The sequence below is a fragment of the Ictalurus punctatus genome, chromosome 10, assembly GCF_001660625.3.
Source record: "Ictalurus punctatus breed USDA103 chromosome 10, Coco_2.0, whole genome shotgun sequence".
Classification (NCBI taxonomy): domain Eukaryota; kingdom Metazoa; phylum Chordata; class Actinopteri; order Siluriformes; family Ictaluridae; genus Ictalurus; species Ictalurus punctatus.
The window spans coordinates 18,159,829-18,185,692 of NC_030425.2; the positions used below are offsets into that span (position 1 = coordinate 18,159,829).

General features: G+C 37.3%; 1 protein-coding gene across 1 annotated transcript; it reads left to right on the plus strand.

Annotated features, from left to right (window-relative positions):
- On the plus strand, positions 1 to 16,968 carry LOC108271246 (mucin-12). The gene is made up of 3 exons (XM_017478683.3): positions 1 to 14,113; positions 14,241 to 14,326; positions 15,893 to 16,968. Exons 1-3 carry the CDS (start codon positions 1 to 3, stop codon positions 15,968 to 15,970), a joined length of 14,277 nt encoding a protein of 4,758 aa, XP_017334172.2. The 3' UTR covers positions 15,971 to 16,968.
- Positions 16,969 to 25,864: the final 8,896 nt, after the last annotated feature.

Sequence of the window (25,864 nt, forward strand, 5' to 3'; positions counted from 1 at the left end):
ATGTCACCACTTATTTCACCAGAATCATCTACAGATCAGTCATCCACATCTGAATTTACAGACAATTTATTGACATCTGAATCTCCAGGAACTTTATCCACACCATTGTTTGCACCATCAGCTTTTACTTTTGCAGAATCTTCTACAGATCAGTCAACAACATCTAAATCTCCAGAAACTTCAGCCGTGCAAACAGTTGGCGAAACACCATCTACTTTCTCTGAATTATCTACAGATCACTTATCAACAACTGAATCTCTAGTAACTTCAGCAACAGCATTAGTTACAATGTCATTATCTACTTCACCAGACTCATCTACAGATCACTCAACATCTGAATCTTCAGAAACATCAACAAAAATGATTACAGAATTTCTATATACTTCCCCAGAATCATTAACATATCACTCAACTGAATTTCCAGAAACTTCAGCAACACACTCAGTTACAGCATCACCACCTACTTCACCAGACTCATCTACAGATCATTCATCAACAAATGAATCTCCAGAAACTTCAGCAACACCATCAGCTACAATGTCGCCATCTACTTTTCCAGAATTATCTACAGATCACTTATCAACAGTAGAATCTCCAGAAACTTCAGCGACACAAGCAGGGACAGCAGCACCATGTACATCACCAGAATCCACTACAGATCAGTCAACAACATCTAAATCTCCAGAAACGTCGGCAGCACAAAGAGTTGGTGCAACACCATTTACTTTCTCTGAATTATCTATAGATCACTTATCAACACTTGAATATCCAGAAACTTCCGCAACACAAGCAGTTACAGCATCACCATCAACTTCACCAGAATCATCTACAGATCACTCAACATCTGAACCTTCAGAAACATCAACACAAATGATTTCAGAATCTCCATATTCTTCCCCACAATCATCAACCCATCACTCATCAACACCTGAATCTCCAGAAACTTCAGCACCACAAACATTTACAGAATCACCATCTACATCACCTGAATCACGTTTAGATCACTCAACATCTGAATCTCCAAAAACATCAACACAAACAATTTCAGGATCTCCATATACTTTCCCACAATCATCAACATATTACTCATCAACACCTGAATCTACAGAAATATCAGCAACACAAGCAGGTACAGCTGCACCATCTACTTCACCAGAATCCTCTACAGATCAGTCAACATCATCTAAATCTCCAGAATCTTCAGCAGCACAAACAGCTGGTGCAACAACATCTACTTTCTCTGAATTATCTATAGATCACTTATCAACACTTGAATATCCAGAAACTTCAGCAACACAAGCAGTTACAGCATCACCATCATCTTCACCAGAATCATCTACAGATCACTCAACATCTGAACCTTCAGAAACATCAACACAAACAATTTCTGGATCTCCAAATACTTCCCCACAATCGTCAAGATATCATTCATCAGCACTTGAATCTCTAGAAACTTCAGCACCACAAGCATTTACAGCATCACCATCTACATCACCAGAATCATCTACAGATCACTCAACATCTGAATTTCCAGAAACATCAACACAAATGATTACAGCAGTTTCATATACATCCCAAGAATCATCAACATATCCCTCTTCAAGACCTGAGTCTCCAGAAACTTCAGCAGAAGAAACAGTTACTGCATCACCATCTACTTTCTCAGAATTATCTACAGATCACTCATCAACAAATGAATCTGCAGAAGCTTCAGCAACACCATCAGTTACAATGTCGCCATCTACTTTCTCAGAATTATCTACAGATCACTCATCAACAAATGAATCTGCAGAAGCTTCAGCAACACCATCAGTTACAATGTCGCCATCTACTTTTTCAGAATTATCTATAGATCACTTATTAACAGTTGAATCTCCAGAAACTTCAGCGAAACAAGCTGGGACAGCAGCACCATGTACATCACCAGAATCCACTACAGATCAGTCAACAACATCTAAATCTCCAGAAACGCCGGCAGCACAAGGAGTTGGTGCAACACCATTTACTTTCTCTGAATTATCTATAGATCACTTATCAACACTTGAATATCCAGAAACTTCAGCAACACAAGCAGTTACAGCATCACCATCAACTTCACCAGAATCATCTACAGATCACTCAACATCTAAACCTTCAGAAACATCAACACAAATGATTTCAGAATCTCCATATTCTTCCCCACAATCATCCACCTATCACTCATCAACACCTGAATCTCCAGAAACTTCAGCACCACAAGCATTTACAGAATCACCATCTACATCACCTGAATCACGTACAGATCACTCAACATCTGAATCTCCAGAAACATCAACACAAACCATTTCCGGATCTCCAAATACTTCCCCACAATCGTCAAGACATCACTCATCAACACCTGAATCTACAGAAATATCAGCAACACAAGCAGGTACAGCTGCACCATCTACTTCACCAGAATCCTCTACAGATCAGTCAACAACATCTAAATCTCCAGAATCTTCAGCAGCACAAACAGCTGGTGCAACAACATCTACTTTCTCTGAATTATCTACAGATCACTTATCAACAACTGAATCTCCAGTAACTTCAGCAACACCATTAGTTACAGCAGCACCATCTACTTCACCTGAATCATCTACAGATAACTCAACATCTGAATCTGCAGAAACATCAACAAAAATTATTACAGAATTTCAATATACCTCTTTACATTCAACATATCACTCATCAACACCTGAATATCCAGAAACTTCAGCAACACAAGCAGTTACAATGTCACCACTTACTTCACCAGAATCATCTACAGATCAGTCATCCACATCTGAATTTACAGACAATTTATTGACATCTGAATCTCCAGGAACTTTATCCACACCATTGTTTGCACCATCAGCTTTTACTTTTGCAGAATCTTCTACAGATCAGTCAACAACATCTAAATCTCCAGAAACTTCAGCCGTGCAAACAGTTGGCGAAACACCATCTACTTTCTCTGAATTATCTACAGATCACTTATCAACAACTGAATCTCTAGTAACTTCAGCAACAGCATTAGTTACAATGTCATTATCTACTTCACCAGACTCATCTACAGATCACTCAACATCTGAATCTTCAGAAACATCAACAAAAATGATTACAGAATTTCTATATACTTCCCCAGAATCATTAACATATCACTCAACTGAATTTCCAGAAACTTCAGCAACACACTCAGTTACAGCATCACCACCTACTTCACCAGACTCATCTACAGATCATTCATCAACAAATGAATCTCCAGAAACTTCAGCAACACCATCAGCTACAATGTCGCCATCTACTTTTCCAGAATTATCTACAGATCACTTATCAACAGTAGAATCTCCAGAAACTTCAGCGACACAAGCAGGGACAGCAGCACCATGTACATCACCAGAATCCACTACAGATCAGTCAACAACATCTAAATCTCCAGAAACGTCGGCAGCACAAAGAGTTGGTGCAACACCATTTACTTTCTCTGAATTATCTATAGATCACTTATCAACACTTGAATATCCAGAAACTTCAGCAACACAAGCAGTTACAGCATCACCATCAACTTCACCAGAATCATCTACAGATCACTCAACATCTGAACTTTCAGAAACATCAACACAAATGATTTCAGAATCTCCATATTCTTCCCCACAATCATCCACCTATCACTCATCAACACCTGAATCTCCAGAAACTTCAGCACCACAAGCATTTACAGAATCACCATCTACATCACCTGAATCACGTACAGATCACTCAACATCTGAATCTCCAGAAACATCAACACAAACCATTTCCGGATCTCCAAATACTTCCCCACAATCGTCAAGACATCACTCATCAACACCTGAATCTACAGAAATATCAGCAACACAAGCAGGTACAGCTGCACCATCTACTTCACCAGAATCCTCTACAGATCAGTCAACAACATCTAAATCTCCAGAATCTTCAGCAGCACAAACAGCTGGTGCAACAACATCTACTTTCTCTGAATTATCTACAGATCACTTATCAACAACTGAATCTCCAGTAACTTCAGCAACACCATTAGTTACAGCAGCACCATCTACTTCACCTGAATCATCTACAGATAACTCAACATCTGAATCTGCAGAAACATCAACAAAAATTATTACAGAATTTCAATATACCTCTTTACATTCAACATATCACTCATCAACACCTGAATATCCAGAAACTTCAGCAACACAAGCAGTTACAATGTCACCACTTACTTCACCAGAATCATCTACAGATCAGTCATCCACATCTGAATTTACAGACAATTTATTGACATCTGAATCTCCAGGAACTTTATCCACACCATTGTTTGCACCATCAGCTTTTACTTTTGCAGAATCTTCTACAGATCAGTCAACAACATCTAAATCTCCAGAAACTTCAGCCGTGCAAACAGTTGGCGAAACACCATCTACTTTCTCTGAATTATCTACAGATCACTTATCAACAACTGAATCTCTAGTAACTTCAGCAACAGCATTAGTTACAATGTCATTATCTACTTCACCAGACTCATCTACAGATCACTCAACATCTGAATCTTCAGAAACATCAACAAAAATGATTACAGAATTTCTATATACTTCCCCAGAATCATTAACATATCACTCAACTGAATTTCCAGAAACTTCAGCAACACACTCAGTTACAGCATCACCAACTACTTCACCAGACTCATCTACAGATCATTCATCAACAAATGAATCTCCAGAAACTTCAGCAACACCATCAGCTACAATGTCGCCATCTACTTTTCCAGAATTATCTACAGATCACTTATCAACAGTAGAATCTCCAGAAACTTCAGCGACACAAGCAGGGACAGCAGCACCATGTACATCACCAGAATCCACTACAGATCAGTCAACAACATCTAAATCTCCAGAAACGTCGGCAGCACAAAGAGTTGGTGCAACACCATTTACTTTCTCTGAATTATCTATAGATCACTTATCAACACTTGAATATCCAGAAACTTCCGCAACACAAGCAGTTACAGCATCACCATCAACTTCACCAGAATCATCTACAGATCACTCAACATCTAAACCTTCAGAAACATCAACACAAATGATTTCAGAATCTCCATATTCTTCCCCACAATCATCCACCTATCACTCATCAACACCTGAATCTCCAGAAACTTCAGCACCACAAGCATTTACAGAATCACCATCTACATCACCTGAATCACGTACAGATCACTCAACATCTGAATCTCCAGAAACATCAACACAAACCATTTCCGGATCTCCAAATACTTCCCCACAATCGTCAAGACATCACTCATCAACACCTGAATCTACAGAAATATCAGCAACACAAGCAGGTACAGCTGCACCATCTACTTCACCAGAATCCTCTACAGATCAGTCAACAACATCTAAATCTCCAGAATCTTCAGCAGCACAAACAGCTGGTGCAACAACATCTACTTTCTCTGAATTATCTACAGATCACTTATCAACAACTGAATCTCCAGTAACTTCAGCAACACCATTAGTTACAGCAGCACCATCTACTTCACCTGAATCATCTACAGATAACTCAACATCTGAATCTGCAGAAACATCAACAAAAATTATTACAGAATTTCAATATACCTCTTTACATTCAACATATCACTCATCAACACCTGAATATCCAGAAACTTCAGCAACACAAGCAGTTACAATGTCACCACTTACTTCACCAGAATCATCTACAGATCAGTCATCCACATCTGAATTTACAGACAATTTATTGACATCTGAATCTCCAGGAACTTTATCCACACCATTGTTTGCACCATCAGCTTTTACTTTTGCAGAATATTCTACAGATCAGTCAACAACATCTAAATCTCCAGAAACTTCAGCCGTGCAAACAGTTGGCGAAACACCATCTACTTTCTCTGAATTATCTACAGATCACTTATCAACAACTGAATCTCTAGTAACTTCAGCAACAGCATTAGTTACAATGTCATTATCTACTTCACCAGACTCATCTACAGATCACTCAACATCTGAATCTTCAGAAACATCAACAAAAATGATTACAGAATTTCTATATACTTCCCCAGAATCATTAACATATCACTCAACTGAATTTCCAGAAACTTCAGCAACACACTCAGTTACAGCATCACCACCTACTTCACCAGACTCATCTACAGATCATTCATCAACAAATGAATCTCCAGAAACTTCAGCAACACCATCAGCTACAATGTCGCCATCTACTTTTCCAGAATTATCTACAGATCACTTATCAACAGTAGAATCTCCAGAAACTTCAGCGACACAAGCAGGGACAGCAGCACCATGTACATCACCAGAATCCACTACAGATCAGTCAACAACATCTAAATCTCCAGAAACGTCGGCAGCACAAAGAGTTGGTGCAACACCATTTACTTTCTCTGAATTATCTATAGATCACTTATCAACACTTGAATATCCAGAAACTTCAGCAACACAAGCAGTTACAGCATCACCATCAACTTCACCAGAATCATCTACAGATCACTCAACATCTGAACCTTCAGAAACATCAACACAAATGATTTCAGAATCTCCATATTCTTCCCCACAATCATCAACCCATCACTCATCAACACCTGAATCTCCAGAAACTTCAGCACCACAAACATTTACAGAATCACCATCTACATCACCTGAATCACGTTTAGATCACTCAACATCTGAATCTCCAAAAACATCAACACAAACGATTTCAGGATCTCCATATACTTTCCCACAATCATCAACATATCACTCATCAACACCTGAATCTACAGAAATATCAGCAACACAAGCAGGTACAGCTGCACCATCTACTTCACCAGAATCCTCTACAGATCAGTCAACAACATCTAAATCTCCAGAATCTTCAGCAGCACAAATAGCTGGTGCAACAACATCTACTTTCTCTGAATTATCTATAGATCACTTATCAACACTTGAATATCCAGAAACTTCAGCAACACAAGCAGTTACAGCATCACCATCATCTTCACCAGAATCATCTACAGATCACTCAACATCTGAACCTTCAGAAACATCAACACAAACAATTTCTGGATCTCCAAATACTTCCCCACAATCGTCAAGATATCATTCATCAGCACTTGAATCTCCAGAAACTTCAGCACCACAAGCATTTACAGCATCACCATCTACATCACCAGAATCATCTACAGATCACTCAACATCTGAATTTCCAGAAACATCAACACAAATGATTACAGCAGTTTCATATACTTCCCAAGAATCATCAACATATCCCTCTTCAAGACCTGAGTCTCCAGAAACTTCAGCAGAAGAAACAGTTACTGCATCACCATCTACTTTCTCAGAATTATCTACAGATCACTCATCAACAAATGAATCTGCAGAAGCTTCAGCAACACCATCAGTTACAATGTCGCCATCTACTTTTTCAGAATTATCTATAGATCACTTATCAACAGTTGAATCTCCAGAAACTTCAGCGACACAAGCAGGGACAGCAGCACCATGTACATCACCAGAATCCACTACAGATCAGTCAACAACATCTAAATCTCCAGAAACGCCGGCAGCACAAGGAGTTGGTGCAACACCATTTACTTTCTCTGAATTATCTATAGATCACTTATCAACACTTGAATATCCAGAAACTTCAGCAACACAAGCAGTTACAGCATCACCATCAACTTCACCAGAATCATCTACAGATCACTCAACATCTAAACCTTCAGAAACATCAACACAAATGATTTCAGAATCTCCATATTCTTCCCCACAATCATCCACCTATCACTCATCAACACCTGAATCTCCAGAAACTTCAGCACCACAAGCATTTACAGAATCACCATCTACATCACCTGAATCACGTACAGATCACTCAACATCTGAATCTCCAGAAACATCAACACAAACCATTTCCGGATCTCCAAATACTTCCCCACAATCGTCAAGACATCACTCATCAACACCTGAATCTACAGAAATATCAGCTACACAAGCAGGTACAGCTGCACCATCTACTTCACCAGAATCCTCTACAGATCAGTCAACAACATCTAAATCTCCAGAATCTTCAGCAGCACAAACAGCTGGTGCAACAACATCTACTTTCTCTGAATTATCTACAGATCACTTATCAACAACTGAATCTCCAGTAACTTCAGCAACACCATTAGTTACAGCAGCACCATCTACTTCACCTGAATCATCTACAGATAACTCAACATCTGAATCTGCAGAAACATCAACAAAAATTATTACAGAATTTCAATATACCTCTTTACATTCAACATATCACTCATCAACACCTGAATATCCAGAAACTTCAGCAACACAAGCAGTTACAATGTCACCACTTACTTCACCAGAATCATCTACAGATCAGTCATCCACATCTGAATTTACAGACAATTTATTGACATCTGAATCTCCAGGAACTTTATCCACACCATTGTTTGCACCATCAGCTTTTACTTTTGCAGAATCTTCTACAGATCAGTCAACAACATCTAAATCTCCAGAAACTTCAGCCGTGCAAACAGTTGGCGAAACACCATCTACTTTCTCTGAATTATCTACAGATCACTTATCAACAACTGAATCTCTAGTAACTTCAGCAACAGCATTAGTTACAATGTCATTATCTACTTCACCAGACTCATCTACAGATCACTCAACATCTGAATCTTCAGAAACATCAACAAAAATGATTACAGAATTTCTATATACTTCCCCAGAATCATCAACATATCACTCAACTGAATTTCCAGAAACTTCAGCAACACACTCAGTTACAGCATCACCACCTACTTCACCAGAATCATCTACAGATCACTCATCAACAAATGAATCTCCAGAAACTTCAGCAACACCATCGGCTACAATGTCGCCATCTACTTTTCCAGAATTATCTACAGATCACTTATCAACAGTAGAATCTCCAGAAACTTCAGCGACACAAGCAGGGACAGCAGCACCATGTACATCACCAGAATCCACTACAGATCAGTCAACAACATCTAAATCTCCAGAAACGTCGGCAGCACAAAGAGTTGGTGCAACACCATTTACTTTCTCTGAATTATCTATAGATCACTTATCAACACTTGAATATCCAGAAACTTCAGCAACACAAGCAGTTACAGCATCACCATCAACTTCACCAGAATCATCTACAGATCACTCAACATCTGAACTTTCAGAAACATCAACACAAATGATTTCAGAATCTCCATATTCTTCCCCACAATCATCCACCTATCACTCATCAACACCTGAATCTCCAGAAACTTCAGCACCACAAGCATTTACAGAATCACCATCTACATCACCTGAATCACGTACAGATCACTCAACATCTGAATCTCCAGAAACATCAACACAAACCATTTCCGGATCTCCAAATACTTCCCCACAATCGTCAAGACATCACTCATCAACACCTGAATCTACAGAAATATCAGCAACACAAGCAGGTACAGCTGCACCATCTACTTCACCAGAATCCTCTACAGATCAGTCAACAACATCTAAATCTCCAGAATCTTCAGCAGCACAAACAGCTGGTGCAACAACATCTACTTTCTCTGAATTATCTACAGATCACTTATCAACAACTGAATCTCCAGTAACTTCAGCAACACCATTAGTTACAGCAGCACCATCTACTTCACCTGAATCATCTACAGATAACTCAACATCTGAATCTGCAGAAACATCAACAAAAATTATTACAGAATTTCAATATACCTCTTTACATTCAACATATCACTCATCAACACCTGAATATCCAGAAACTTCAGCAACACAAGCAGTTACAATGTCACCACTTACTTCACCAGAATCATCTACAGATCAGTCATCCACATCTGAATTTACAGACAATTTATTGACATCTGAATCTCCAGGAACTTTATCCACACCATTGTTTGCACCATCAGCTTTTACTTTTGCAGAATCTTCTACAGATCAGTCAACAACATCTAAATCTCCAGAAACTTCAGCCGTGCAAACAGTTGGCGAAACACCATCTACTTTCTCTGAATTATCTACAGATCACTTATCAACAACTGAATCTCTAGTAACTTCAGCAACAGCATTAGTTACAATGTCATTATCTACTTCACCAGACTCATCTACAGATCACTCAACATCTGAATCTTCAGAAACATCAACAAAAATGATTACAGAATTTCTATATACTTCCCCAGAATCATCAACATATCACTCAACTGAATTTCCAGAAACTTCAGCAACACACTCAGTTACAGCATCACCACCTACTTCACCAGAATCATCTACAGATCACTCATCAACAAATGAATCTCCAGAAACTTCAGCAACACCATCGGCTACAATGTCGCCATCTACTTTTCCAGAATTATCTACAGATCACTTATCAACAGTAGAATCTCCAGAAACTTCAGCGACACAAGCAGGGACAGCAGCACCATGTACATCACCAGAATCCACTACAGATCAGTCAACAACATCTAAATCTCCAGAAACGTCGGCAGCACAAAGAGTTGGTGCAACACCATTTACTTTCTCTGAATTATCTATAGATCACTTATCAACACTTGAATATCCAGAAACTTCAGCAACACAAGCAGTTACAGCATCACCATCAACTTCACCAGAATCATCTACAGATCACTCAACATCTGAACTTTCAGAAACATCAACACAAATGATTTCAGAATCTCCATATTCTTCCCCACAATCATCAACCCATCACTCATCAACACCTGAATCTCCAGAAACTTCAGCACCACAAACATTTACAGAATCACCATCTACATCACCTGAATCACGTTTAGATCACTCAACATCTGAATCTCCAAAAACATCAACACAAACGATTTCAGGATCTCCATATACTTTCCCACAATCATCAACATATCACTCATCAACACCTGAATCTACAGAAATATCAGCAACACAAGCAGGTACAGCTGCACCATCTACTTCACCAGAATCCTCTACAGATCAGTCAACAACATCTAAATCTCCAGAATCTTCAGTAGCACAAACGGCTGGTGCAACAACATCTACTTTCTCTGAATTATCTATAGATCACTTATCAACACTTGAATATCCAGAAACTTCAGCAACACAAGCAGTTACAGCATCACCATCATCTTCACCAGAATCATCTACAGATCACTCAACATCTGAACCTTCAGAAACATCAACACAAACAATTTCTGGATCTCCAAATACTTCCCCACAATCGTCAAGATATCATTCATCAGCACTTGAATCTCCAGAAACTTCAGCACCACAAGCATTTACAGCATCACCATCTACATCACCAGAATCATCTACAGATCACTCAACATCTGAATTTCCAGAAACATCAACACAAATGATTACAGCAGTTTCATATACTTCCCAAGAATCATCAACATATCCCTCTTCAAGACCTGAGTCTCCAGAAACTTCAGTAACACAAGCAGTTACAGCATCACCATCAACTTCACCAGAATCATCTACAGATCACTCAACATCTGAATCTTCAGAAACATCAACACAAGTGATTTCAGCATCTCCATATACCTCTTTACATTCAACGTATCACTCATCAACTCCTGAATATCCAGAAACTTCAGCAACACAAGCAGTTACAATGTCACCACTTACTTCACCAGAATCATCTACAGATCAGTCATCCACATCTGAATTTACAGACAATTTATTGACATCTGAATCTCCAGGAACTTTATTCACACCATTGTTTGCACCATCAGCTTTTACTTTTGCAGAATTATCTACAGATCAGTCAACATCTAAATCTCCAGAAACTTCAGGAACACAAGCAGTTAGTGGATCACCATCTACTTTCTCAGAATTATCTACAGATCACTCACCAACCACTGAATCTCCAGTAACTTCAGCAACACAAGCAGTTACAATGTCACCATCTACTTCAACAGAATCCTATACAGATCAGTCATCAACATCTGAATATCTAGAATGTTTATCAACACCATTGGCTACAGTATCACATGTTGTTTCACCAGAATCATCTCCAGATCACTCAACATCTGAATCCCCAGAAACGTCAACACAAACAATTACAGAATTTCCATATACTTCCCCGGAATCATCAACATATCACTCACCAACAACGGAATCTCTAGAAACTTCAGCAACACCATCAGTTACAGCATCCCTTTATACTTCCCCAGAATCTTCTACAGATCAGTCATCAACACCTAAATCTCCCGGAAATTTATCAGCACCATCGGTTATAGCATCTATCGTTCCAGAATCTTCTACAGATTTGACCTTGACATCTTCAGCAATAAAAGTGAAAACCACTGTAGACTATCAGTCAACACCGAGAGCTTTCTCTTCATCATATGCAACACAAGAATCAAGTGTAACATTTTCAAGTCCATTATTTCCATCTGTACTTTCACCTGCTTCACAAACACCATCTACCACTGAAATATCACCTCCAACTTTATCAGATCTGCCCTCAACATTTGCATTACTACAATCAACAGTTAAAATTTCACCTGCTACAGATTCACCATCTCCAGCTCCAACTATAGCTGTAATATCCATATCTTCAACTCCCTCCTTTCTATCAACAAGTATAGCTCAATTTACTCCAACCACATCTTCAACAACCATTTTTTCACCAACAACTTCTATTCCATCAGTAATTACACTAACAACCACCCCTCCAAGAACAACAACTAGTAAAAATACCAAATCAACCACAATAACCACCCATCCAATCACAACAGCACTTACAATACCAATAACCAAAACAAATAACACACTAACCTCCACAGTTCCAGCAACTACCACTAAAAAAAAAAACACAACCACATTTCCCTCAAGTACCACCACAACACCTTCTGTTTTTGTAGCATCTACAGCTCCACACTCAACATCTGTAGCTCCAGCAACAACAGCCACATCTCCAACAATAATGGCCACCATAATCAATGGTCTGAGAACAACTACAACTATCACATCCATCTCTCCAACAACAGCTACCTCTCCAACAACACCCACAACTCTTACAAATACAGCAAACCCCACCACAACCACTAGTCCAACAATGCCCCTAAACCTAATAACTGCATCTCCAAAAACAACTTCAACCTCTTCTACAGCAACAACTAGCACATCCATTTCTTCTACAACCACCTTTCCAACAACACCAACAACAAATCCAAATACCACAGCCACCATCACAACCACTGGTCCAAAAACTATGACTATCACAAACATCTCTCCAACAACACCCATAACTCCTCCGAACACAGAAACCACCACAACCACTAGTCCAGCAATGGCAACTCCAACAACAACCAGCAAAACCATTTCTCTAACCTTCTCTGCAACAACACCCACAATTCCCACAAGAATAAAAAGAACAACCACCATCACATACACTAATCCAATAATGCCCATACACATCATATCCACCTCTCCAAAAACAAGTCCTTCAATAACAACCAGTACAACTGTTTCTCCAGCAACCATTTCTACAACACCAATAACTCCTCCAGGTACAGTAATGTCTCCCACAACCACTAGTCCAACAATGCCAATAAACATCATAACCACCTCTCCAAAAACAACAACTCCTTATACAACAATCAGCACAATCATTTCTGCAACAACCACTTCTGCAACAATACCAACAAGTAATCCAAATACAACAACTATCATCACAACCGCTGGACTGACAACACCTACATATATCACAACCATCTCTCCAACAACAGCTACCTCTCGAACAACACCCATAACTCCACCAAATATAGCAACCACCACCACAACGACTAGTCTAACAACACCCATAAACCTAATAAATGCCAGTCTAAAAACTATAGAAGCAACCGGCACAACCATATCTCTAGCAACCACCTCTACAACAACTTCTCTAAATATAACTACCACCACAACTACTCCAACAAACATAACCACCTTTCTAAAAACACTTACAACTCCTTCAACAACAACCAGCAAAAGCACAGTTCCAGAAACAACTATAACCCCTCCAACAACCACCAACAAAACCACCTCTCCACGAACAATTCAACCACCAACAGCTCCACCATCAACAAGTACTGTTTTTCTTATATTAACCCTTGATATTGTTTACATTTCAAACCAAAAAAGATTGTTTTTAGTTGTGTGATTTGTCTTATTATTAAAAATAACTATTCTGTTTATCTGTTTTGATTTCTCCAGACTCTACAGCATTTGCTCAAGCAGTGGTTAGGATGCTATCTGTCACTGAACTAAGCAATGACAAAATCATTATCTATATAGAGGAGGTAAGGGCATGCTTCATGCTATACTCCAAATATATGTTTACTATACCCATTAGATTTGTGTGTATCATTTGGAATATAGATAAATGAGTAAAACATTATGGGGTGTCTGTCCTGTTGTAGGGGAAAAAAGCCATGAAAAAGTGTTTTCCTCTTATACCACAGCAATTTGCAAATTATCACAAAACTCAAAAGTTTGTTGCTGTTGGTGAGGCAGCCAGCGACAGTACAGCTTGACGCTGAGCTCATTTTTATTCTTACTAACACTCAAAAAGTTTCTGTTTAATTAATTCATTTGCTCTTTTTAGCCAGTTTTAATAAAGGTTCCTATAGAGTCCGTATCCATCATGGCAGCCTGGGCCGGCGTCAAAATGTATTTGCCCCCGTAGTTACTAATTCCCCAAATCTATGAAACTGCATTCATAATGGGGTTCAGCTGGACTAGACGCAACCAGGCTTCATTACTGAAAACACTGTTCAATCAAATCAACACTTAAATAGAACTTTTTGAACAGCATGAAGTTGATTAAAAGGTCTTACCCAGTAATATACTATGGCAAAATTGAAAGAAATTCCAGAAATTATGAGGAAGAAGTTGATTGAAATACATCAGTCTTGGAAGGGTTGCAAAGATATTTCAAAGGCTCTGGGACTCCACAGGACCACAGTGAGAGTCATTAACTCCAAATGGGAAAAAAAACTTACAGTAGTGAACCTTCACAGAAGTGGCTGTCGTTCCAAAGCCCTCCAAGAATACAATCACAAAAGAGCCAAGGACAACATCAAAGGACCTACAGGCCTCTCTTGCATCAATAAAGGTCACTGTTCATGACTCCACTATCAGAAATACACTGGGCAAAATGGCATCCATGGAAGATTGGCGAGGTGAAAACCACTGCTAACCCAGAAGAACATTAAGGCTCATCTGAATTTTGCCAAAACACACCTTGATGAACATTTTGTGAGACTGTTCTGTGGATTGATGAGTCGAAAGTGGAACTGTTTGGAAAACAGGGGTCTCATTACATCTGGCATAAACCAATTCAACAAAAAGAACATCGTATCTATGGTCAAGCATGGTGGTTGGGATGCTTTGCTGCTTCCGGGCCTGGGCAACTTACAGTAATTGAGGGAAACATGAATTCTGCTCTCTACCAGAAAATCCTAAAGGAGAATGTCCGGTGTTCAGTCCGTAAATTGAAACTCAGGCTCAACTGGATTATGCAGCAAGACAATGATCCAAAGCATAGGAGTAAGTCCTAGTCCTAGAAGTAAGTGAAAAACTGATCTCCAGTTATCGGAAGCATTTGGTTTCAGTTATTGCTGTTAAAGGTGGCACAACCAGATTTTAGGTTTAAGGGGGCAAATAGTTTTTCACATAGGTGATGGGTATTGGATTACTTTTTTATAAAAATGTTTATAAATAAATTAAAAATGCCTTTGTTTTACGTTGTATTTCATTTGAAGATCTAAAACTATTTAGTATGAGATATACACAAAAACAGAAGAAATCAGCAAGTCGTTTTTCACAGCACTGTAAATATTTTACTTTATTTCTGTTTATTGCAGTTTTCCAGACTCATCCAGGCTAAGGTTAATGGAAACATTAAGATTACAGTGAAGAAGATTCAAAAAGTGACACCTTAAGCATCACCTTTGGCGAGCAAGTATTGAACAATTCTCATTTCCATAAATGATTGATGCCAGTCGAAGTTCTGCCATCTTTTAATTGTGGAGGTCATATGACCATTATTTGTCAGCATTTTTGAAAGGTTAGTTTTTCCCTCATATACACTACAACACAAAAAACCTTCATTTTCAGACATATTCCCTTTTGGAGAGCAGTCACAAAAAGATGCACTTTGGTTGCTAAAAATGCTGTTTTATTGCTGATGGGAAAGCAAAGCAGATGAGAAAAGATTTGTGCTTTCAAATTTAAAATTTACTGTGTGGACTTGACCTAAATTGTAAAAAAAAAAAAAAAAAAAAAAAAAAAAAAAATTGGGTTAAAATCCTAAACTTAACAATAATTTATAGTACCCCAAGCCACTACATTTGACCCCTGCATGATTTTGGATGTACAAGTCAGTATTCAAATAATGCAGGAAGCCGATATCTGCATGATTTTTCATTTCAGTGATTTTATACCAAAATCAAATGATGTATAGTATCATGAATGTATTACCGGGCATAACACTGCTATATGTCACTATGTCAGTGCAAATGCACCATATTATCAACTCAGGATGTCAACTGATTCATTATAGTAACTTTCGCCAAATATGTAAGCATAGTTGTGTTCTGTTAATATGATTCTGTACTGATATAATTTAAATTCCTGCTGTGTCACACATAGTAGTCGACTATGCAATGTTATCACAATATACATATATATATATATATATATATATATATATATATATATATATATATATATATATATATATATATATAATATATTCTGCAGTGCCATTATTCTGTTGGTCATTACAGTGCCATTAAATTAATAGAAATAGGTGAAAAACACTCACTCTACATCATAGCAAAAATGCTCTCTCATACATCTTACAAAGAGCTTGTATGTTTGTAACTGAATAAAATACCTATTTATGTTTTTCTCTAATAAACCATGTTTTGACCATTGACTTTTTTCTTTACTTTGCATTGCATTTTATAAAATGTACCCCTGCAATAATGTTAATTGCAAACTGGTTATAGAACCCAGTGGGTATTAGTTTGGAGTAAAATTCGTAAGGGAGGTAGAATGTCAGCAGAGCTCTGAGCTCTCGTTAATTTTCACTGCACGTTTCAGCTCAGCTCAGCTTTTCAAAACTCAACCAAAGAGTATAAAAGAGCAGAAAATGGGCTGGGACTTCCCTGTTCAAATTCAAAGTTCAAGTTCACGCTAACGCAACCAGGCCTGATTACTGCTAGCCCTGTTCAATCAAATCAACACTTAAATAGAACATTTTCAACAGTATGAAGTTGGTTAAAAGGTATTATCCAGTAACGCACTATGCCAAAATTTAAAGAAATTCCAGAAATGATGAGGAGGAGATGATTGAAATACATCCGTCTGGGAAGGGTTACAAAGCTATTTCAAAGGCTCTGGGACTCCAATGAACCACAGTGAGAGCCATTAACTCCAAATGGAAAAACTCGGCACAGTAGTGAACCTTCCCAGAAGTGGCTGACTTTCCAAAATTCCTCCAAGAGCACAGCAACTACTCATCCAGCAAGTCACAAAAGAGCCAAGGACAACATCAAAGGAACTACTGGCTTCTCTTGCATCAATAAAGGTCACTGTTCATAACTCCACTATCAGAAATACACTGGCCATGCAAAAAACTCACTTAAAAATAACCAGTAAAGTTTTTGCCATCAAATGGACGGGGTCCGCTACAGGCACTGATGGTACAGATGAGCTTACACACTAAGAGGTAGCCAATAGGTACAGTGAAAGGAATTGTTGCCCATGGAGTGTCTGATATGTTTGTGAAATTAGGCTAATCTTAGCCATGTCTAGGTTTAAAGAATACTCATAAAGTCACTTGCATCTATTATTTATTTCTTTATTTTTAGGTCTGTGAAGAATTCTTGAATATTGAAAGGGTTTTTTTCTTCTGGTTGTTGTCCAAACTACCTTAAACATAAAATAAATAAATAAAAAGATCTCATGTTCTTATCAGCACTCTTTTAGAATTTTTCTTTGTTTGGAATTTTGATCCATTCTTTAAAGTTTTGTGATGCAAAAAGGTCACTGCATAACTTCCATATATATGTCAATTATAGATGAGCTGATATATTTTAAAATGTAGTGACTAATAGTCCAAAGAAGTACATATTGTTACTTTATTACTTCCTTTTGGGAATGCAGCATTTCACATTGTGTAAGGAATTATAAGTTTGCTAATACACAGCCTGGTATTTCCCCTGAGGAGATGAGGTGAGAGAGGTGGAGTTTGAATTCAGAGCATAGCAGCCAAGTGTCACGATTTCCCCTTGAGTCAGCGCTGCAATATTCAGCGTGCTCGGAAAACCGAAGAGCAAGCTCGTGCACAAGCTCGGTGCACGAGCCCTTAACGAACGCACACTTTTAGGTCTTCATGACATTGACTTTGTTTACATTGGACACATGTTTTTGTTATGGTTATGTTCTGTCTCCGCCCCTGTTTTGTCACTGGTTGTTTCCCGAATGTGTTCCATCATTGTTTTCAGCTGTCCTGTGTTTAACCTATGATTACGTTTGTAATATAAACCCCTCGTGTCTCTGTGCATGGCATGTAGTATTGAGTTTCTCATTACCAAGCGGTTGTTGATTGTTTCTCATCTTGAGTCATGACTTTGTTTCTCGTTCCTCATTCCTCGTTTTCGATTCTAGTCTCTCCCAGTTTATGCCTGTTTGTATATCGCCAGACCTTTTGCCTGTTATTAGACCACGCTTTGGATTACCGTTTTGGATTTGTCTGCCTGCCTCTCTCTCTAATAAACGTCTTTTACTGCACTTGCATCCATCCTAACCTCCATTACGTAAGGTTCGTGACACCAAGCAACTGCCAACCATCACTTAATGCCTCAGAGTTTATAAAGCTTTAAAGCATTATAGAACACACTTGCTTGTTTAAGGTTTCCCCATGCTGAGAACTGCTTTTTCATCAGTGTATGCCAAGATGCTACTCTTACTATTTACAGGATATATTATAATGATTAAAGGACAGTGTAGCAACAGGTAAGATGCTATCTATCATCATTATGGGATATTGGTGTAGATTTAGTGTCTCTGAGAACACTTTCTGGAATGACATTATACTGATGAAAAAGCGCTAAACCTCTTTTCCCACAGGATATAAAGATTTATGTCTACATATACATGCTTTTTATAGAAGGTGAAAACCAGTCAAAAACAGTCATATCCATTACAAAATATCTCATCTTGTCACAGGAGTATTCCCATCACTATAACTCATATGATACCTATAAACTCCAGCAAAGGTTCTGAATATTCCCTTAACATGGAATTTTGTGAATCCACTGACCTTGTCATGTTTTAATTTACATGTAATTTTCATAAAATATAAATGATGTAAAATAAAAATAAAAGCAGTATTTTAAAGAAAAAAAGTAAATATATTTGGTCTGTATCATGTGACAAAATAGTTTTAAGTCATTTTTGTTGCAACAGCAGGCTAATTCACCTGCATCAGTAAGTGCACAGGCAACATATTTGTCTCATTCTCAAAGAAACTCAAAGAATCACTTAATTGATATTCAGAGATTTTATTACGTTAGTAAAGCTTTTTTTATTGTGATATTTACAAAGCCACTGAATTATTTTGTAGAGTGTATGTCTAATACTAGTGCAGAACAGAACAGTGCAGAACACTAAATGGTTTTTACATCTTTGTAACATCTTTTTTATATGTTTATAGATAACATTGTGTCATACTAAAGCAGAAACCATCTAAGTCTGTTTTACACTCAGAATCTCTGAATACCTTCACAAAGCCACATGTAGATTTAGTGCATGCTAAATAGGTGGCTATAAACTATAAATTTAGATTCTACTGTCTTGCCTGATTAATAATGTTGCCATAAAATATCTCTATGACAGTTTTGTGGTAGGCCTGCCATTAATTTGTAAAAGATGATGGTGATGATGATGATGATGATGATGATGATGATGATGATGTAGAGAAGATGATGGTGGTGATGATGATGATGATGGTGTAGAGAAGTACTATAGTATCACAGAGGCAAATCACCCTGCTAGCTTTTTTACACATCAGTTTAAAATATGAATATTTTTTACATACACGTTGTTTCTCCTTTTTCACCAAATGACTTTTTGTGACATATACTCAATAATAATCTATTTATGACTGTTGCATTGATTCATTTTAATTATTGCATTTTAAATTGATGCATTGATCTAAATTGACAGATCATTACACCAGTGCTGCCTAGTAGGCTAACTTTCAAACACAAACATGAAAAATGCATGATCATGACTGGTATCCTGTTTCTCAGGATCAGCTAATATAATTAAACAAATTAAGGTATATGTGTATTAGAGAAAGATCCTAATTTTACAATTAGGCTTGCTGCGATAGCCGGTGTTCCCGGGAACCGGGTGTTAAAAACTGAACGCGTCTGCTCAATTCAGCATGAGCTGAATGAGTCAGAGTCGCAGATCAGATCAGCAGGAGTCAGATTTCATTGACCACGAGTGAGAGTGCGACGAGCTGTTTGACAAGATGATGGCGGAAGATTTGGTTTAAAAAGTTCTATGTTTAATATAAGCGAGTTTGTCATTGTACTGTTTTGTAGTTGTGTTTTTCATTAAGAATAATAATGAGCCCACCATTCAAGCAACTGACGCCCCCGAATTGCCGCTAATTCGAAAGCGAAAGTAAAATGCGCACGGCTGCACAAGCACTCATAAGTGAGGGGGGAAACACATGTCACATGTCGATTAACCGGTGGGTAAATTTCCTCACCGTCACATCCATATTTAGAATCCTATCTTATCTGTCTGGTAACCATTGCAATTTCAGTTAGGGCCTCATTTAGGACAAAAGCTACTACAGAATAACATTTTCTAATGTCTGCAGTGGTTAAATATGGAATTACAGTGATGTTGTTTATATATATATATATATATATATATATATATATATATATATATATATATATATATATATATATATATATATCCACTGCTTATATAGGTCAAATAACATGTATTCCACTATAATAATATTCATAAAAGTTCAAAGACAACATCATTGTGTGTGTGAAATTGTGTGTGTGAAAAATAAGCATCAGCATTTGGAACTGTTATGATATATTTCACGCTCAAACCCAGTTTCTATGAATGTACATTGAATACATCACAGGAATGGGAATAAATGATGCATGTTCTTCGCACTTGTTTTCTGAAAACAGAAACAAGCTCTAACGTCACACAGGGTCAGGTGCCTTTAAAACAATAAACAAAATGTGCCATTTGCCTGTTATACTCGCAATGAGATAAGAATACTAGAGGAATTTTTACTGTGTGAATGCTTCAGTTTTGATAATTCTTTTTATTCCTGTCTGAGCAGCAGCATTGTCTCCATTCCATCATGGCCAACGGAGGAATTTCTGTGTATAATAAACAGAACTCGTTCAGTAATTCTTGGAAACACAAACCAGGAAGCAAAAGATTAAAATGGTTCAGTCACAGTATTTGTCATGTAATGTGATTAAGCTGCTAGTCAGAAGGTGTTGCTTAACTAATTAATTAAGTTTGATTAAAGCTCTGATGGTAGTGCATCTGCAAACCACATGCTTATATTAATGCGCTCATTCTAATGTTATAATTTCTACAGTAATAGCTCATTCACAGGGACTTGTACATGCAGTGGATACTTCACAAAAACAATTTTAAAATGTGTGTAATTATTTAAATGGTGAGGTTTTCTGTAAGGAAATGATTATTTAACATTTATGCAAAGTGTATCCATTGTCAGCACTTTATAATCATCAGAGGTTAAGCTTAAACTTTACATTTTCCAACATCTATTGGACAGAGGAGTTTATGCTTTGCAGTTTCTCTGTAACATTACAAGCTGCATATTTTTGTCTAATTAGCTTCAAGAGAGGGAAAAAAGAAAGGCTGGTGATGGAACAAATGCTACTATAACATAAGTGAGAACACAAGCTAAATTGTTTCACAGACATTTCACAACATTAAATGTAACTATAAACAAAATAAAGTCATTCATGTCGTTCCTTTCTTTGATAAATAGAAAATTGTTAGGTAAAACGCTGTGGTATAATAAGAACAAAACATTTTGGGATGTGCTGTTATAGGGAAGTAATCATCTTTGGCAGTGGTAACAGTAAATCCACCATACCACTTCATAATAATAATAATAATAATAATAATAATAATAATAATAATAATAATAATAATAATAATAATAATAATTATAGTAATAATAGTAATAATAATGATAGATTCTATATGGTTCAGTGTTAGACTAAAACTTTGCTAGTGTTATTCCAAAAGCACTGTCCATACAAAACAAATTACTGACATGATGAAAATAACAATAGAAAATTACAGACCACACTAAAAAGAATTGTATTACCCAAGTCCATATTATAAAGGAATCTACAAAGTCAAATGTATTTGTGTTGTCTGAATCATTTCTAATGTAAATTCCTCCTCCAGTATGTCTAATGCTAGTGCAGAAGAGGATGACACAAACACTGTTTTTATATCTATGTAACATCTTTTGGTATATGTTTATGGATAGCATTGTGTCATACCAACACAGAAATCACCTAAGCAAGTCTGTTTTACACTCTGAATCTCTGAATACCTTCACAAATCCACATGTGGATTTAGTGCATAATGCTAAACAGGTGGCAATACACTTCTATTATGCTGCATTAATAACTGAAGAAGCAAACTTCAGACATTAAAAAGTCTTAACTGCATTTTGGTTGGATGCCAGACAGTGGTAGGTGTGGCGATGGCAAGAATTTTTTATGTAACCCTTAAAAGCCCTAGTGCCATGATACTTTAGATTATGTCTTACATATTGTTTACTAAAAATTAAGTTATTTATTTGGTGTAGAGACTTAAGTTAAATTGTCTCTTGTCACATAGATCTGAAGCTTAAGCGGGAGAGCTATCTCTGCTGAAAAAAAAGTATTTTTATTATTATTATTTATATAAAATAATTTGTATTGACTAGGTATACAAAACAGGCAAAAATATAGTTAATCATTAAAGTTATGTATGGTTTGACATTTTAAATCTAAACAGAACAATGAACCAATGCACAAGGCAAAACCACAAAAGAATGGCTTGGAAAAAAGATGGTTGAAAGATGCTGTCTACCAACATTCCCTGTCTAATTTGGTGGCGAAAAATTTAATTGAGGAATGGGAGAAAATGCCAAAAATAATAAAATCTCATGGAGACACATTCAAAACAGCTTAAATCTGTAATTGCTGCAAAAATTACTTACAATTATTTACTCTGGGGTGAATACTTATTAATTAAGCAATGTCTCTGTGTTTTACTTTTAAATAATTAAGACATCTAAATAATTTATTTGATTTTATTTCTGTAGTGAGTCACTTCAATAATGAAGCAAAATGCCTTTCTGATATGCTTAAATCAAAAATAGAAAAAATCATTGGGGTGAATATTTTCTGAAGGCACTGTGAGTGTGTGTGTGTGTGTGTGTGTGTGTGTGTGTGTGTGTGTGTGTGTGTGTGTGTGTGTGTGTGTGTGTGTTTGTTTGTTTGTTTGGTGGTCAGCAAGGTCACTTTGTTTAAACTGGGCTCAGTTTATCATTAGCCATGAATCCTGTTGCACTCTCACCAGCACTGACCTGCTCAAATCTACTGAAATTGATAGATTTTTAAAAAAGGATGTGAGACATTTAGTAGTTGAGTAATAAAATAAATAGGAATATGCAGTTAGTATGTTTTACTTACCATAAATTGTTTACATTTAAATTCAAGGTAATTTATCCTTCTGTGATACATTACATTGGATTACACTGATCCTTATCAGTTTATAGTTTATCAGTTGCTTTATTTATTTATACACCGCATCTGGATTTATTTGGACTGGGGGAGGAAACCAGAGTACACGGGGAGAACATGCAAACTCTGTGAACACAGGGCAGACGTGGGAGGCAAACGTGGTTACCACTAAACCACCGTGCCCATAAATAGCTCATAAACAATTCTGAACCCCCTGAATATAAATTTATTTTAGAAACACACTATTAAAATTAGGCACATTATTTAAAAATGTACAATTATATTTTGGACCCAAAGAGGCTCTTTTTTATTTCTGTACATTCCAGAAATAAAAACCCAAAGAACCCATTTATTACAATTATCATAAGTCTCTAGTTGATATTATTTATAGGCATAATAACTTAATAACTGATAAATAAAACTTTGAAAAATCATGGACCCCCTTTGTGTGCTTCATGGAACCCTGGCTCTCTCCAGGACCCAGTTTGAGAACCATGGCTTTAAAGATATCATACAATTAAAGGACATATGGCAAAAATAAATAAATAAATTGCTGTTGAAGGTAAGGGCAGAACAAAAATAAGATAATGGATCCAAGTGAATAGTGTGCTCTTGTGTTAAATATTAACTGCCTTATCATAGGCTTCAAGGTGAGGTGTCTACCAGGCCAGAAACACAACTTTTGGAGTTTTAAACCAGGACGTAGTGATCACATCATTGGTTTACACATAACCTTGCCCACTTGGGCATGAATTCTATAAAAGTGTACATCTATAACACATTTGAATGGTACCACCATAAAGTAATTCTAGTTAATTTGCTGTAGCATAAGTAGAATATATATAAAATACAAAACAAGCACATAATATACAAGCACATGAAAGACTTTATAAATATTTCTAAACCATCCTGTACAATTTTAGCATATAGTAGCCTAATTAAAACTAGATGAAATTTGAACAAGATGTGTCCTGATGCATTTTTTTTACTACTTTGAATTCCATATTGGGTGCACGGTAGCTTAGTGGTTAGCATGTTCGTCTCACACCTCCAGGGTCGGGGGTTTGATTCCCACCATGGCCCTGTGTGTGTGGAGTTTGCATGTTCTTCCCGTGCTGCAGGGGTTTCCTCCGGGTGCTCTGGTTTCCTCCCCCAGTCCAAAGACATGCATGGTAGGCTGATTGGCATGTTTAAAGTGTCCATAGTGTATGAATGGGTGTGTGTATGTGAGTGTGCCCTGTGATGGATTGGCACCCTGTCCAGGGTGTACCCCACCTTGTGGCCCATGCTCCCTGGGATAGGCTCCAGGTCTCCTGAAGGAAGGATAAGCGGTATAGAAGGAAGGATAAGAAGGAAGGATAAGTGGTATAGAAGATGGATGAATTCCATAGTTTTATATAGTGTCTTACAAGGTTCTGTTTTAAGCCCTTTGTTGTTCTGTCTTTATATCATGGCCTTCATAACAGAACACTCCATTTCTCTACACTGAAGATACACAATTATACTAATCACATCAGCCAGATTCAATGGTGCAGCTTCGTGCAGTGCAAGACTGAAATAAACATAAAACATTTGATGAATAAAAACTTGTTATAAACTCTGATTAAACAAAAATGTTGTTGTGATAATGTTGGGTACAAAGTCTGCTGGCTGCTGATGGAGTTCTATTAAATTTCATATTTATGGATATTCCATGACTGCCGTGCCATTCAGCCCTTTATAAGTCTTAAAAAATTCATCTTTTTTATTCTAATTAAACTAATCTATGACTCAAAGAAGATCAAATGCTTATTCAAAAATGAATTTAAAAATATTGTTCACAAGGTTTCTTTGTTGGCAGGCTAACCTGAAGAGAGAGAGAAGAGAAGTTAGTGAGTGCACGACTACTTATAAGCTGCTGTAAGGTGTGAGGATAGGAACTAACTTGTTTTTGGTCACCAACGCTTTTTCCGGGGCGTGGCTTGTTGTACTGGCTCCTCCCGTAGTCGGAGT